Source organism: Aegilops tauschii, chromosome 2 (assembly GCF_002575655.3).
Source record: "Aegilops tauschii subsp. strangulata cultivar AL8/78 chromosome 2, Aet v6.0, whole genome shotgun sequence".
NCBI lineage: Eukaryota > Viridiplantae > Streptophyta > Magnoliopsida > Poales > Poaceae > Aegilops > Aegilops tauschii.
In genome coordinates this window covers 643,042,263-643,058,277 of record NC_053036.3, presented here as the reverse complement: position 1 = coordinate 643,058,277, position 16,015 = coordinate 643,042,263, and the positions used below count along the sequence as shown (strand labels likewise).

Here is a 16,015-nt window from a genome sequence, read left to right as displayed (position 1 = left end):
TGTCCTCGGGACTCTTCTGGTCCATCTTCGATGCTCCATGGGCTTCTTCTGGTCCAAAAATAATCTCCGTAAATTTTCAGATCAATTGGACTCCGTTTGGTATTCGTTTTCTGTATATCTCAAAAACAAGAAAAAACAAAAACTGGCACTGGGCCCTAGGTTAATAGGTTAGTCCCAAAAATCATATAAAATAGCATATAAAACATCCAAGATGGATAATATAATAGCATGGAACAATCAAAATTATAGATACATTGGAGACGTATCAACCCCGAATCCCAGTTGAAGAAAATGACGCTCCATGTAAAAATAAAAGAAAATGATGCTTCGACCAATGAACTCTTCCACCTGGTTGTGATAGGTCAGCCCATAGGAACATCCCCGCACACGGTCTGGACCCAACCCACCACTAGATTCCCACCGGTTCTACCGTACCCGCACGATTCCCCCCTCCAAGTGACGGCGGCATTGCCGTCCGTGGAGGGGTGGGGGGCCTAACCATGGAGCCCCAAGACGGGCGTCTACGCATGCCACATCACTTTCACACATGCATCAGGACCCGTGCGATGTTCCGGTGGCATAGCTACACCCTGAAGGCCACCAAACCGGACTAAACCCTAGCCCAGTTGACTTGATGATCTAGCCTTTACTTTCGCCAGACGGGGTTTGACCAGTGGACTCTTCCACCTGGTTGCGATAGGTCAGCCCATAGCAACATCCCCGAACGGGGTCTGGACCCAACCAGCCACTAGATTCGCTCCAGCTCGACCCGACGCGCATGATTCCCCCTCTAACCAGATTCCCTCCGTGTCGATCGTTTCCCCCCTCCGTGACACGGCGGCAGCGACGTCCGTGAGTGGGCAATCGATATACCATTGGGGTATGTATTTTGTTTAGATAAGGCACATTTATGTTGTGAAAAAAAGAAAATAATAAATAAAATATGGAAAAATTGGGACAAATTCTATGCCGACGGCAGTCGGCATAGCTGCGCACACGGAGCGATGATGCCCTGGATCGATGAGGTGGCCAAGCACGCGGATTGATGACGTGGCAGAGGCCATGGGCTAGGCCTACGCCGACGGCTATGCCCTCGGCATACCTCTGCCACACCACGCACCCCCTTTCGCCTCGGATCGGTGACGTGGAGACGGCGCAGATCAGTGATGTCAGCAAATCTATGCCGACGGCCGCCATTAGCACCCGTCGGCGTAGGTCGGACGCCATCAAACGGTCGCCGCTGACCGGGTAGCCGGGCCCGGCCTATGCCGATAGCCCTTGATATGCCGACGGCCCCCGTAGGCGTACCGCGAGCGGTCCCGACAGCCGTAATATGCCGACGTCCCCCGTCGACATACATGGACATATGCCGACGGCTTTTCTACGCCTACGGCCTGACCTAGGCCCTCAGGATATGTCCATTTATGCAGACAGCCCCCGTCGGCATAGATGAGGCCGTCAGTAGCGCTGGTAAGGGAAGCGCTACTGCTAAGTAGGTATAGCAGTAGCGTGTGTCAAGCCACGCTACTGCTAAACGTTAGCTGTAGCGTTGTATCAGTAGTGCCGCTCCCCGCGCTATTGATAGGCATTAGACCCGCGCTACTGCTAGGCTTTTCCCTAGTAGTGAAGAAGGACCCGTCCACAGACAACGCCACTCGGTCCGGTGGTGGAGGTGGCCACGACAGGGCCGGTACAGAGCACTTCGCCTCAGGTATAACGTGGGCAACATCCATAGGCATCTTCCCTTTTATGATTTCATCAGTAGTGTACCTCCTCGCTTGGTTGGTCGATTTTATATAACTGTCAAGAAATTCAGGAGGACGTACTTCCTTGCCATGCACCAAGTCTGAACGGAGTTGCCAAATTCGCCAAATAAACATACAAGACGACCATATCCCGAACATCACTCTTAGTTGTAAGACTAGATGATTTCTATTAATGGAAATTGGAGAGGGCACTCTCTTTTATCAAAAAAAAAATTCCCGAACATCATCAAAACACACCAGGACATTTATGGATTGTTGTAAAATGTTGCAATAATAATTAATCAAGGGCTGTGTGCATCGGTCGAGGTAGAGAACATGGGTTTCAGTCCTTTCTCAAAGAAAAGAAAAACTAAGTAAGTAACAAATATGTGTTGTCAGCTCGGTGTACAAGCAAGCAACACGCGCCAACTCCATGGAACCATTGTCCACCAGGTAGGTCTGCCATAGTTGTCAAAAAGTGTGGAGAAATCCATGATGCGCATTCGTGTACCGGCCAAAGTGCGCTCATCTGAGACCGGTCAAGAACCGCTGGCTGGTGATGCGCCACAACATATTGGCCAAGGCCTCTCTCTCTTCCACAACATATTGGCCACACAAAAAAGACGAAAACATGTCATGTGGGTTTTACAATTCCAACACGGGGAAAATCAATTTATGAGACGGAGAAGAGAATGGCCACAGAAGCAGGCACCGGAGGCGTGGAATCTCCACCGGGCTCCATCTCTCCACGTACGTATCCTGGATACCCTGTCGTGGACCTCGTGGTTTGGCCGAGTTCAACACGCACCTGCACCACAAAATCGTCCATCGGGAATCATTTTGCCTACCGCGGGCCGGCACGCAGCAAGCTGCCGACTTCCCTCCTCCACAGGATGGAGCGGCCGCGAGAGAACCACAATCTTCACGCGGTCGCAGACACTTGCCCCGCAGCCCCGGCGGATAAAACCGCGCGAAAAGAAAAGCATCGGTCGGAAGCAAAGGCTAAAACACCAATGTCTTTTTTTTGAGAGCCAACCAGCCTCAGCGCGCGCGCGCGTGCCTGTGCAGCTTGGCTGCGGGGCTAGAGCAGCAGCGATGGCGGCGTCCGTGGCCTTCTCCCCCGCATGCAGGCGGCTCCCCTGCAACCCCCTCTCCGCCTACACCGCCGCGCCGTCTCTCGTCCGCCTGGCGGGATCCTCCAGGCGCCTCCGCCGCGCCTGTGCCTCGGCGGAGCCGGCCGGCGAGCTGGACGGGCTGGTGCCGGCGGGGCTGCTCGAGGAGCTGCCGGAGGGCCTCGCCTTCCAGGGCGCCCCTGGCGGCAGCGGAGGCGGCGGCGGCCACACGATGCTCGACCGCGGCATCAACGCGGCCATCGTGCTCGGCGCCATCACCTTCGCGCTCACCAAGCTCCTCACCGTCGACCAGGAGTACTGGCATGTAAGGACCTCCTCGATTGATACCAGCCAAAACTGCCTCTTCTCTTCTGCTAATAACTAGCCATAATCTCGATTTTGGGGGTTCGTTCGTGATGATTAACATTTGTTTTCTTGCTTGGATTGGATTTGGTGCAGGGGTGGACTATCTTGGAGATCCTGCGGTACATGCCACAGCACAACTGGTCGGCGTACGAGGAGGCCCTCAAGGCCAATCCGCTTCTTGTTAAGATGATGATCAGTGGCATCGTCTATTCCCTCGGCGACTGGATAGCCCAGGTGCGTGCCAGTCCAATTCCCCCTCGCTGACTCACTGTTTTACATCCCCTTTCTGCTGCTGCAATAGCTAATTATGTTCTTGTTGTTTGTGTTGCCCCTGCTATATATTACAGTGTTACGAAGGGAAGCCCATCTTCGAGTTTGACCGTGCTCGCATGTTCCGGTCTGGCCTCATAGGGTTCACCCTTCAGGGATCTCTTTCCCACTACTACTACAATCTCTGCGAGGTACCCATTGTGGTCATACATACTTAGCTCACCCGTACAAGTTTATGTGATGTTGATGAGGTAACTGACATGAATGCATCCACTTTCTTGCATCAGTCGGTGTTTCCGTGCAAGGATTGGTGGGCTGTACCTGTCAAGGCTGCATTTGATCAGACAGCTTGGTCTGGGCTGTGGAACACCATCTACTTCGTCGCCTTGGGATTCCTTCGGTGGGAATCTCCGTCCACCATATTCAGCGAGCTCAAGTCCACCTTCTTCCCCATGCTTACTGTAAGCATCAGTCATCTTTTGAATTGTGAATTATTTATGCCTATGTGGTTGTGCCAAACTAAGTATCTTTGAACACTGGGACTGTATGTTAGGTTCATGGTATACTACCGGTTATTCAGTTAGAAAATGTACAGCGTAGAGCGAATTAATACAGCGGCGAGATGCATTTTGCCTCTTCATTCTTCATTTATTGACACGTAGGATTTTCTTCAGGCCTTTTAGTTAGGTACACTAGAAACTACAGGTGTGTGTTAACGGGTGTAAATTAACTAAATAAGGTGCAGATACATAAAAATCTGATCTGATACACCATTGTGAAAGAATTTGGGGATGTGGATGAGTGATAATGGAAACAAAGTGCAATGTGATTGATAAGATTAGTTGTACCGCAATATAAGAGTATTGTATATTACCTTTTGCCCATTTTATTTATCTTGCTACTCATTGTTACAAAGCTGAAAGTGTTGATCTATCTAAATTGTAATTGCAGGCTGGATGGAAGCTGTGGCCATTCGCACACTTAATTACATATGGTGTGGTTCCTGTCGAACATAGACTTCTCTGGGTCGACTGTGTCGAGATAATCTGGGTCACCATCTTGTCAACGTAAGCCTGATCGTGCTTTCATATTTGATTTCACAAAATTACTCATGCTAACAAACTTCATTATGCATGCAAGATTACTAAACTGTGTCTTCTTGTTTGGTAGTTACTCGAACGAGAAATCTGAAGCAAGGATCTTAGACGATTCCTCCACAACAGATACGCGGGTATATTACATCGGAACTACTAAATATATGTAGAAATAAGTTCAGCCTTGTCATCTCTGTCATCGTACTGACAGCTGGAATTATATCTTCTTTTCAGGACAACTCCAGATAGCACATACTTCATGTTTTGTTGTTTTATAGATTGGAACAACAGAAACTGCTCCGGCTTGCTTTGAGATTGTATAAATTGTATGTACAGTTAGTTACCAGTGCTGCGTGTGTAAAAAACCTTGCATCTATTGCAAACAAATTGTGCTGGCCAAACAAAACAGAAAATAAATGGTCTCAAGGGAGATCAACTCCCGATGAAAATTTGAGTTGTGCAGCAACCATGATTTTGAGTCTCTTTTGGTGGTACCAAGGAATGCTTGAAGAAACTATGCAAGCATGCAAAAAAAAGGCAAGGAGCAAAACATGAGAAGTCTTAGACATTGGCAGATCTGTCTTTCCTAAATTGCATTTGATGGACATATGTCTGAACAAAGGAAGCGCGGTGGGAGTATTATAGAACTGTAGAACACAAGTCTTAACCAACATTTCCATAGCAGACACATTTCTCTGAACAAGTTGAGATTTTTTTTATTTTTTTGGCAAAGGAGGTTAAAACCCCAAGCCTCTGCATCAATCGATGCATACATCCATCTTTATTAATTATGCAACAAAGGTCTCACAAGAACATGCATCAAGCCACCCGAAGCCACCACTCACACCTACAAACTCGATAATGTGAAGTGCTCTCACTCCCCATATCTAAAATCGGTGTCGTTGCCGATCCATCCACGTAACGTATCGGAACCTACAAACCTAAAGCGTACACCAAATGCACACGTTTTAGAGGCCGCCATCATCCTCGAACCGGTGACCCATCTTCAGGAAAGAGATCCGCATCATCCTTATCAGTCCATCCATCCATCGACGCCACCACGACGCCCAACGGCACCACCTCGCTGCGTGCAAACTGGCTCAGAGAAGGCTGAATCCGTCGTTTCTCACCATTGACGCTATAGCGGAAAATAGCAGGCTATTGGCGTCGTTGTCAATTTTTTTGCCAGAAAATAGCCTAAGCTTGCCACCTAATGTCAACTGTAGTTGCCATCAAAAAATGTTCGGATTGCCATGCTTAAAATCCAAACGTTCAAAATTTATCATTTCCGTAGAACTTTGGGTAGGACAGATCCCTGCACCACCACAACAGTGATAGTACCCAACTGTATTCATGTGCGGCGGCTGCAACCTGTCGAACTCCTTGTCCAGCTCGTCCGGGAGCGCGAGCTCCGCGCTCGACAGCACCGTGTCCATGTGCGGCTGCTAGTTCCACGTAATTCACGATCATGACCAAGCACAGGAACACGACTGGTGGGCAGGATCTGCTCCGGCTAGAACACCAGCATCAGGAACACCACGTGCACCAAAATCGTTGTCAATGGGTTCCTCCAATTGCAGATGCCGTAGAACCACTTCCCAACGCCGATGGCGCTTGAGAGAGAATGGTGATGCGGTAAAAGTTGGTGAGCGCCTGCTGCAGCGAGTGCGCTTCCGAGTGTCACGCCTCCGGGAAGTCCTCGTCGGCCTGGTTGCCAACCCAGACGGCGAGCATGATCTCGCCGAGGCTGTGGCCACGATGGAACCTCTTGCCGTGGGCTGTCCGGCAGGAGGCGGCGGGGGATGTCGGACATGTCGAAGACCACACAGCCGACAAAGTCGTCGAGAAGGATGTTCTTGTCCTTGACGATGGCCTCCAGCTGGTTGGACTGCAGGTCGGCGAAGGAGAAGGCGAAGAACTGCTGCCACACCGGGCTGTGGGTCTTCTTCAGGTGCCGCCTGACGCCCTTGTAGTTGCGGAGCTTGACCTCCACGTACGGGTCCAGCGCGCCGGTGAATTTCACGGTGGGGATGTCGCGCGCCTTGACTACCCTCCCGTACAGGTAATGCATCGGCTCTAGCATGTGGTACGTCGATGACATCGTCATAGCCGTCGTTGCCGCGCCGCGCGGGCCGAGCCTCGCCGGCAGGTGAGGCTTCGTCTCGACGAGACTGTACGCTGATCCGGGGGACGTCTGCACCGGCGCTGGGCCTGTGGGTTTCGGCACGTGAGGTAGAAGCAGCAGGATCGGGCGGGGCGGCAGGGAAAGCTTCCTGACGAGGACTTCCCGGAGTGAATGCATGCATTAGTCTTTTTATATGACTCCCTCAATCTTAAAGTAAGTGAAATACACATTCCGTTTCTAACACATTTTTTTGACATTACCCTGGTGTCAAAAAACGTTTTACATTATGGAATGAAAGAAGTAGTACAAAAACTTATTTTAGGATGGAGGGAGTAGTAAAACTTATTCTAGGATGGAGGAAGTACTACTCGTACAAAGCAATTCAAAGAGGACGATAAGATAAGTAGGAAAAAAAATCAAAAATCTTAAATTTTCTTCCCGGTCCCCAGCTGGGCATGCCGCACGGCGGAGAGTCTCTGTCCCAAGCAGAGCAAAGCAGAGCAACAACCATGGTCCAAGACGTAAGTGCTAGGGATGAATTCACTGTTTTGACCCTTTTGCCAACGTTTGGCACGGTCTGGCCCTGGTTCAAAAGAAGTTCATGATCAAAATTTTACTGACGCAGTCTTTAACGGTAGGATTTCATTGCCTACCGCTAAGAGCAACAAGCAAACAACCGTAGAACTTGACAGCGCCCGACATGAAAAATACCCCACAACCAAAGCCTTGGGCGGCAGGGCTGCAACAACGAATAGCCTCCTCCGGCCGGTCCAGCCCGCAGGCAGCAGCACCTCGAACTCCAGTAGGCACCATGCATATGGCTCAACACGACCATGCCTGCAGGTGGAGAGAGAAAGAAAAATGGATAGATTACATGTGGGTGCGTGATGTGTGTGTGTGAGAGAGGGAGAGAGAGTACGTGTGTGGGTGCGAGATGTGTGTTTGTGTGACCAATGCTATGGCATGGCAGCCACGAGCCCCACCCCGGCAACACGACCCTGACGCCCTGGTCAAATCATGTCCCAATGCCTAAGAAGTAAAAGCACTCAGGTATCCTAACTTGCATAATATGTGACATTTTAGTCTCAAACTTGCTAAACTCAACCCCACCATACCCGAACTTGCACTGCATGTGACGTTTTAGTCCCAGGCCAATGACAGCTCGACAAGTGACAGCCAGGTGGCTGGCCCGGTCGTCGCATGCACTTTTACAAAAAAAGACCTGCCCGTTTTCTCTAATCAACCCGCAGTACAGCACAACACCTGAATTAATTCTGTCTGAATCTTCAGTTAACTACAAATTCTAGCCACTAAATCAAGCTCACGTAAGCGACCAGCTAGCCCTACGCCACGCTATCTTCTCCATCGTTGTGTTCAGTTCGTGCCTGCGTTTTAGCTGATGGATCTTTCGCGTTTTGGTGTGCGCCGTCGCATGCAGCCGCGCCTCGGTGATGAAGCAGCTGGACGACCACTGCGCCCGCGTGAACAGGCGGCGCGGCACCGGCGCCGTGACCGCCGCGTACGATTTCCTCTACCTGCCATGGATTTCAGGTGATTCATCTCATGCTCGCTCTTCTCTCACGGCTTGACAGGGTGATTTCTTGCCTGCATTTTTTCTTGTGCCGTAGCGGAACAGACTAGTCGCACTATCATCAAATGGACGAAAGCCATCGTTAATCCTCTTCTTTTTCTCTTCTGCACATCGTCCTTCGCGTGGTGTAACAGAGGCAAATGAAAGTCAGAAAAATAAGTACCGTAGTTTCACAAAGTACTTCTTCTTTTGGCGAGACACAGTTTGGCAGAGTACGTACCTACTTGTTTGCCGTGCTTTGGTGATAGTAATGGACAAACCCCGCAAAAAAAAAAAGATAGTAATAGACAAAATGGTAAGTTGTTCATTTACATCTGTAAAAACTCTAGAAGACAAACAACCAAAGAAGACAGGGAAATAAACGGCCGATGAAAGCATGCACAACTTTAGTCTGGTCTTCTAGCTAGCTTGAATGAATTTTCCAGCAGTTGAGAAACTGCAGGGTCACGGTCTTCATTCTTGTGTTGCAACGTGCAAATCTAGCAGGCAGCGCTGCAGCAACAAGGGATACGCCTTCGTCAACTTCACGACGGCCGACGCGGCGCGCGGGCTGCACTACGCCCTGCACGGCCGCGGTTGGCACCGCTCGCTCGGCAGCGGCAAGATCATCAACATCGGCGCCGCCTACATGCAGGTAATTAACGAACGTGCACGCACGAGACTCCTCCGTGCCGTCGATGCATGCATGCATGGATGCGATTTGTTCTCTTACGACGTGAGCCGTTGGTGTTTGCAGGGCAGGCAGAGGCTGGCGAGGCACTTCAGCCGCTCCACCTTCGCGTGCCACACCGACGAGTACCTCCCGGCCCTCTTCTCGTCGCCGACCCGCTCCCGGCCGAGCCCAGGCACCTCGGCCGACGTGTCCCTCCGCGCGCCACCCCCGCCGTCCAGCCGGCGGCGCCGGCGCAGCAGCTGGTGTGGGTGCGCCGAGGTGAGGCTAGCTAGCCACTCCAAGCATGGTCGCGTGATCTCAAACGATGCAAGTTGCTGCTACGCGTGTGGGCTCCAGCGCTCTGTTGGTTTGCTCGTTCCCGGTGGCGTGGCACGGTCAAGTCCCGAGCCCGGCCATGCCTTCCCTGCTTTCTCCTTTGGTGCAATGGCGGAGGGGAAGGCTGCTGGATTCCGACCGATTTAATTCAGGTGAGATGAACTGCGGGTTGATTAGAGAATACGGCAGGGATTTTGCAAAAGTGTGTGCGACGAGCGGGCCAACGACCTGGCTGCCACTTGTCGAGCTGTCATTGGCCTGGGACTAAAACGTCACATGCAGTGCAAGTTGGGGTATGGTGGGGCTGAGTTTTACAAATTTGGCACTAAAATGTCACATATTGTGCAAGTTAGGGTACCTGGGGTGCTTTTACCTCCAATGCCAACCATCCAATGGATGCATGTGGTCTGGTCTGTCATAAGATGGACCGGCCCGGCATGCACACCACACGCTTTGACTGTCTTGCTGTCGCTGCCGTCTCAAACGGTATTTGGGCGCATGCATGCATGTGACCATATGTTTTCAGGCAAAAAATAAAAATAAAAAATGCAGATCAGAGCTCCAAAGAGACCAGCGCTGGCCTACCACCAATTGGCGGTAGCCCAAGGTATTTTTCGTGCCGAACGAATATGACGGTGCTGTCAAGTCCTACCGTCGTTGACCATGACGGTAGGCAGTGAAAGCCTACCGCCTCATCCTTGGTGGTAGGGAAAAGATTTGATTGTGATTTTCTTTAAACGGGCTCAAATCGTGTTAAACATCTACAAAAGGGTTAAAACAATGAATTCGGCCAATTGGTTGCGTGCTGCATGTGACTACTCGTCGCCTTGCAAGGTAGAATTGCTCTTCTCATCGTTGTTCAAGCTGAATTTCGTTAAAACTACACCAACCATTCAGAAATACGTGACTTGCTAGGAAGCGCCATGCCAAACTTTTCTCACTTTGACTAATATATTTGTCATGAAATAATTTCATAATATACAATTTTCATAATTGTACACTTGCGTTTTCATACACAAAGTACTTCCTCCGTTCGGAAATACTTGTCGGAGAAATGGATGTATCTAGACGTATTTTAGTTATAGATACATCCAATTTTATCCATCTCTTCGACAAGTATTTTAGGACAGAGGAAGTATCAGAGATTATGCAAAATTTAAAACATCATATATCTTCAAATGAAGGGGCCACGTTGTTTCATATAAAACTAATTGAATATTATGGAAATATATCTGATAAGGGATATAGTAATACTTCCTCCATCCCAAAATTCTTGTCTTAGATTTGTCTAAATATGGATGTATCAAGTCACATTTTAGTATTAGATACATCCGTATCTAGACAAATCTAAGATAAGAATTTTGGGACGGAGGGAGTATTATTTTTGTGTCCTTTTGTTGCTCATTATTTTATATTGCTGGTCAAACTTTAAAAAAATGTTTGATTTACATTAATCCTAAAACTACTAGTATTATGAACCCAAGGGAAGTATTTAGAAGACGTTCTAGAGGTAAAATAGGGATGTGCGAGTTAGCTTCATGGATGAGATTCCTGCCCTGTTCCTTATTAGAACCTCAACCTATACTCTAGCAGCTCAATGTGGTTCTGGTGCAAGAATCCTACTGGTATACGTAGCAACTTGGAATCATGGAAAGAAATACATAAACTCTCAATTTTGGAACATACCTGGTTACTTCCCATTTCATGAAGCCTATCAATTATATTTTGTGCACTAGCTGGTCTCTTCTCTGGACTGAAGTCAGTACATTCTAAAGCTATCTCATAGCATACACGTATATGTTTGCATAGTGTTTCTCGTTGTGTTCTCTCCAACCTATCACTCCAACTTTCAAGTACCTAAAACATTATAGTGGTGAGTTATGGTCTGTGAAATGGATCAGCAACATCAATTGAACAACAAAAATTCTCTGAAAAGGCAAGTAAACTATGTCCCAATAGATTCAGTAAGATCCACCACCATAGAAATTGCACTTTCATGTTCGATTGAAACAAGTAGAAATAAAAGGTAAACAAATCATTTCTAATGACAACCCATGTAACTATATTTATTTGTTTGCCATTATAATTTTCATATTTTTCTATACTTTTTTAGTAGTGGCAGGTTTCTTCAAAGACTTCCTTTTTTTACCTTCAAAGACTTGGGTAGTTGTATGCATTTTAAATTTCTATTTATTCAACATAAGAACTAATATAAGCTCAAGTTTTCCCTTGTAAAATGGTAATTTTACCATTGTTTTCTAGGTGGTTGGGCCGGCGGGGGGCTGGAGCCAGTTGCTGTGTTCACTCTTTCACAGCTAAACTGTGATTTCCGCTACTAGGTGCGCTTCCAGAAATGGTAATATGCCACATCTCAAACTAAAATGTAATGCCAACCCTGTCTGAAAGCCCAAACTAGAAGCAGAACGATCGGGCCAGACTCTAGGTTTTGGCCTGACGGCCCTGTCTGAAAGCCTGAAATACCTAGAAAGATGTTTCTTAATATAAATACAGGTATAATAAATTATGCAGAAAATGAATAAATAACAGTTCTAATTAGGAAAATAGCATTGTTTTATTTTGGGCCGGGCCAGGCTGGGCTTCGGCTTTAAAAAGCCCGGCCCGACATATGCCCATGATTATGTGGAAGTACAAGCACGACAATTCGTTTATGGTTGACCCTTCTTAGCCAAAAAGAAAATTGAGATTTTATCCTTTTAATAATGGCATATATTATTGTTCTTACATCCTCAGTAGTTTGATTCCTCTTGTCTCCGGTCATTATTTCTTTGATAATAACCCCAAGACTATACAAGTCACCGCTACGTGTGATTCCACTCCCTTCATAACGTTCTGGTGCCAAATATCCCCTCTGTGAAAATATAAAAGTTTTGGTCGATTAATCTACAGAGAGAGTCAATTAAATCACATAGCACAAAAGACCGAGCTTTCAAGAGGAGTTAGCTAGCTTACACTGTTCCTGATATAGTTTTGGTAAGAACTCGGCTTTGATTTTCCTCTAGGCGTCTTGACAAACCAAAATCAGTTATTTTTGGTACCATCTCATCGTCGAGCAGTATATTGGCAGGTTTTCAGATCCAAGTGAAGAATACGATTGTCATGAAGGTATTGTAGACCCTCACATATCCCATTGATTATTTTATAGCACGTTTCCCACTCACAGTGTCCATCTATCAAGGGGAGAGGAGAAACCAAGTTTATAATTGAGATACTTGGTGTCTTAATTTTTGAATACGACATGTTATATGACACATTATGCAATTTGCACTATATGAATGAAGAAAATAAAGATACAAGTTTGAGGCCACATGGTCGTACCGATGATATACACATCAAGACTCCCTTTAGGTATATACTCGAAGCAAAGCAATCTTTGTCGTACATCTACCCTGACAAGCTCTCCATTGAACTGTTTTATATTTCCTTGTGTGTCAGCACAATATCCCCAAAATCTTACTATATGTTTGTGTTTTACCCGCATCAGGCATTGAACCTCTAGGTGAAATTTTGTTTCATTCAAATAAGGTTTGGACAGCCTCTTCACGGCGACCATCATACTGCCAAGTATTCCCTGCTTTCGGAGCATGCGTAACTTGTTAACTTGTTAGCGCATGTCATAAGCAGCAGTAGTTTCTCAAACTGAAGCTAGTGAGAAGAGCATCTGCAAATTTGGGATCTTCTCAATGAATTGAAATCGATATACATGGACAAGCCGTGCTGCTGCCTTGTGAAGACGATCGAGCGAAGGAGAAGGAGGATGGAACGTGGCGGTATCAGGTCAACGGCACTTTTGAGAGAAGGGACACAGTGTACACACTTCCGTTGCAGAGACCTGGACTGATTCTCCTTTTCGGAAAAGCTGCAGTTAATGTACATATAAGAGCAAACTCTCAACTAACAATGCATGTATGAGCTACTAGGCCCATATCCCTAGTACTCCCTTCGTCCGGAAATAGTTGTCATCAAAATGAATAAAAGGGATGTATCTAGACATATATTAGTTTTAGATATATCTTTTTTTATCCATTTTGATGACAAGTATTATCGGACGGAGGGAGTAGTAACTAATGGAGTATTGCGCAAATAGAAAGCACTCGACCCGCAAAAAAGAAGAAGAGAGCATTCTACTATTATACAAATAAAAAAACACACTACAATTATGATGCTGAATCCGCAGATGACAGATCATCCACATCTGCAAAGAGCAAGCCAACCTTCCCCTCAAAGAGCAGGCCAACCTACATATATACTATTACTAGTACATCTCAGACAAGATCTATTACCTGGACAGGCCCTGCTGGTTGCTGCCGAATAAAGGCGATGGAGCTTCAGATTTACCAGCCTAATGAAGGAAGGAGGCGGAGATGTGGTATCAGGTGGTCAGCTGGCACTTTACAGCGCGGTCGCTAGTTGTAAATTGGTGCCAGAGAGCTGCGATCAAATGAATGATGAATCCGCTGGCGGCAGATCCCCATAAGCAGCACCCTCTCAACAATTGAATTTGTAGTGACAGGCACAGGCTGCTGCGAGTGAAAGCGATCAGGCGAAGGAGGCGATGTGTGGTATCTGGTCAACGGCATTTTGAGAGAGGGGATGCACTGTACACGTTCTACAACTAGGTTTTTTTTTTTTTTTTAGCAAAACGTTCTACAACTAGTACTAGGGGAACATGGGTGTGCGTGTGGGCCCAGTAGTTAGTTTTTTTTTGAGCGGTGGGCCCAGTAGTTGGTGAGCATGTGTGCGTGTGTGGGGCCAGAAGCAGGTGAGCAAGTGTGCACGTGTGGGGCCAGCACCCATCAGCACCACCACCCCGACGTAATGACACGAGTAAACCTGAGACTTGGGCCGTGCTTGTTTGGCCCGGCACGATTCCCGACCTCTAGGCACGGCCCATAGCATGGCCTGACCTCGGCTGGCGTGCTGGGCCGGCCTGGCACAAGGGCCCATGCAGTTCCGGGTCAGTTAACTATATCTCAATAAATATGCAAAACTGAAATACGTATAACATTAAAACAATACATATAGCACTAGAAAAAATAATACAAAATGGATGTATCCCCAGGTTTATATCTGCTTGCTAACGTCCTCCAGGGGCAAAATAATTTTCTACAACGATAAGGTACACCCACGATGAATTCTGTTTGGCTGGAATTTCCACATGATTCCAAATCACACAGTGGGATATTTCATTGCCACTTTGCCATTAAGATGATGATTACGTAGTGAAGTTAAGCAAAATGTGGTGTTAGATTTATGCGCAAAAAAATGTGTTGTTAGATTTTTGTAGAAAACTGATCTCAACAGAAAAACCAACTTTTAGGACGCGTTTGGTTGGTCGCATTAGGTCGGGCTAGGCCCGCACAGAAAGAATCTGGCCCGTTTAGTTGCGTGGGTCGCATTAAAAACCTAGCCCGCATGAACCTCAAAGCAGGCCTCAGCCTGAATATAGAGGAACGGCCGAATCGGCCGTTTTTTGCGAGCCAGGCTCTCTCGAGCCACGCGTGGCGAGCGCCAACACGCCTTGGGACGCATGGGAGACGACACGACTGCTCATAACTCCACACGCCCCTGTCCCGTCACCTCCCTCGCCAGTTCACACCCACTCCCTCTCTCTCACCTCACCGCCCGTTCGGTTTCTCCGAAGGCTATGCCACCGTCTCGCCACGCCCCACCCACTCCGGTCATCGCCGGCAACAATCCCATCCAAGAGAGGTGGGTTGCCGGCCTCTCCACGGCCGAAGTAGATCTGGCGGCGGCACTGCGAGCCCCCCCCCCCTCTTTTGCACCATGCCGTCGCCCTGGGCCAATGCAGCTCCGGCGCCGGTCCTTTGCAGGCCCCTGTTATGGGGGTATTTTTACCCCCATAAGAGGGTTTTCTCCTCTGCGTCCGGTGCAAGGGGAGGGGAGCTCCAGGACGCCGGCGTCATCTTCGAGCCGGCGCGGGCCGAGGTGCACGGCCGCAGCCCTGGCAATGGCCGGGTCCTCTACATCGGCGGCGGCAGCACCCCTCTTCCCGCCAGGTTTTCTCCACGGCCGGCGTACGCTACACCGGCAACCCCCACTGTAAGCTCTCAAATCCCCCTCTTCTTCTTAGTTAGGGTTCTTAGGGTAGTTCATAGTGTGCTAGATTTGATTGTGGCCCGTACATTTGACCTGATTTGATCCGATTCGACCGGATTCTACTAGATTCGACCAGATTCGATGATAATCCATTGTTTTGGGGATGAACAAGAGTGCATGCTTACTTCGTTCATCCCACATTCCTAGATTGTTCATAATGTAGTGGTAGTTTGCATCATTTTAGTGACACATTGTTACTTTCTACTGCCAAATTGTTAGTTTGTAGTGCCACATTGTGTGTTCTTGATACTATTACTAGTGTATATGCTACTGTTGTTAGTTCTTACTGATGTTGTTCATGCTACTCTTTTGCTGCTGTTGTTGATGCTACTCTTCTTGATGTTGTTGTTATGTTGCTCTTGTTGCTAGGGTACGTGAGTGCATGTGGCATGCAAGTAGGACATACCTGAATGCCAAAAATAGTAGATGCAAGTAGGACATATGAACGGTGGCTTCATCTGATCCACTGATAACTGTAACCACTGATAACTGTAACTACTGATCAGAGTAGCATTGATAATGTGTCAGTACTTAGTAGTGATCGTTGCAGGCTGTGTTCAGTGAGCATACATCATGTTCTACTTGT

The 16,015-nt window shown here is 47.9% G+C and overlaps 1 protein-coding gene and 1 pseudogene across 1 annotated transcript; one reads left to right on the top strand and one right to left on the bottom strand.

Annotated features, from left to right (window-relative positions):
• Nucleotides 1-2,599: 2,599 nt before the first annotated feature.
• On the top strand, nucleotides 2,600-5,036 carry LOC109756092 (protein SYM1). Its single transcript, XM_020314948.4, has 7 exons — nucleotides 2,600-3,182; nucleotides 3,317-3,457; nucleotides 3,571-3,684; nucleotides 3,781-3,954; nucleotides 4,445-4,560; nucleotides 4,664-4,724; nucleotides 4,822-5,036. Exons 1-7 carry the CDS (start codon nucleotides 2,841-2,843, stop codon nucleotides 4,834-4,836), a joined length of 963 nt encoding a protein of 320 aa, XP_020170537.1. The 5' UTR covers nucleotides 2,600-2,840; the 3' UTR covers nucleotides 4,837-5,036.
• A 5,821-nt stretch (nucleotides 5,037-10,857) lies between these two features.
• Nucleotides 10,858-13,602, bottom strand: LOC109756077 (cysteine-rich receptor-like protein kinase 27; annotated as a pseudogene).
• Nucleotides 13,603-16,015: the final 2,413 nt, after the last annotated feature.

Coding starts and splice junctions, on each gene's coding strand:
- LOC109756092 (XM_020314948.4), top strand. CDS start 2,841: ATGGCGGCGTCCGTGGCCTTCTCCCCCGCATGCAGGCGGCTCCCCTGC. Junction 3,183..3,316: donor TCGACCAGGAGTACTGGCAT/GTAAGGACCTCC, acceptor GATTTGGTGCAG/GGGTGGACTATCTTGGAGAT. Junction 3,955..4,444: donor CCTTCTTCCCCATGCTTACT/GTAAGCATCAGT, acceptor TTGTAATTGCAG/GCTGGATGGAAGCTGTGGCC.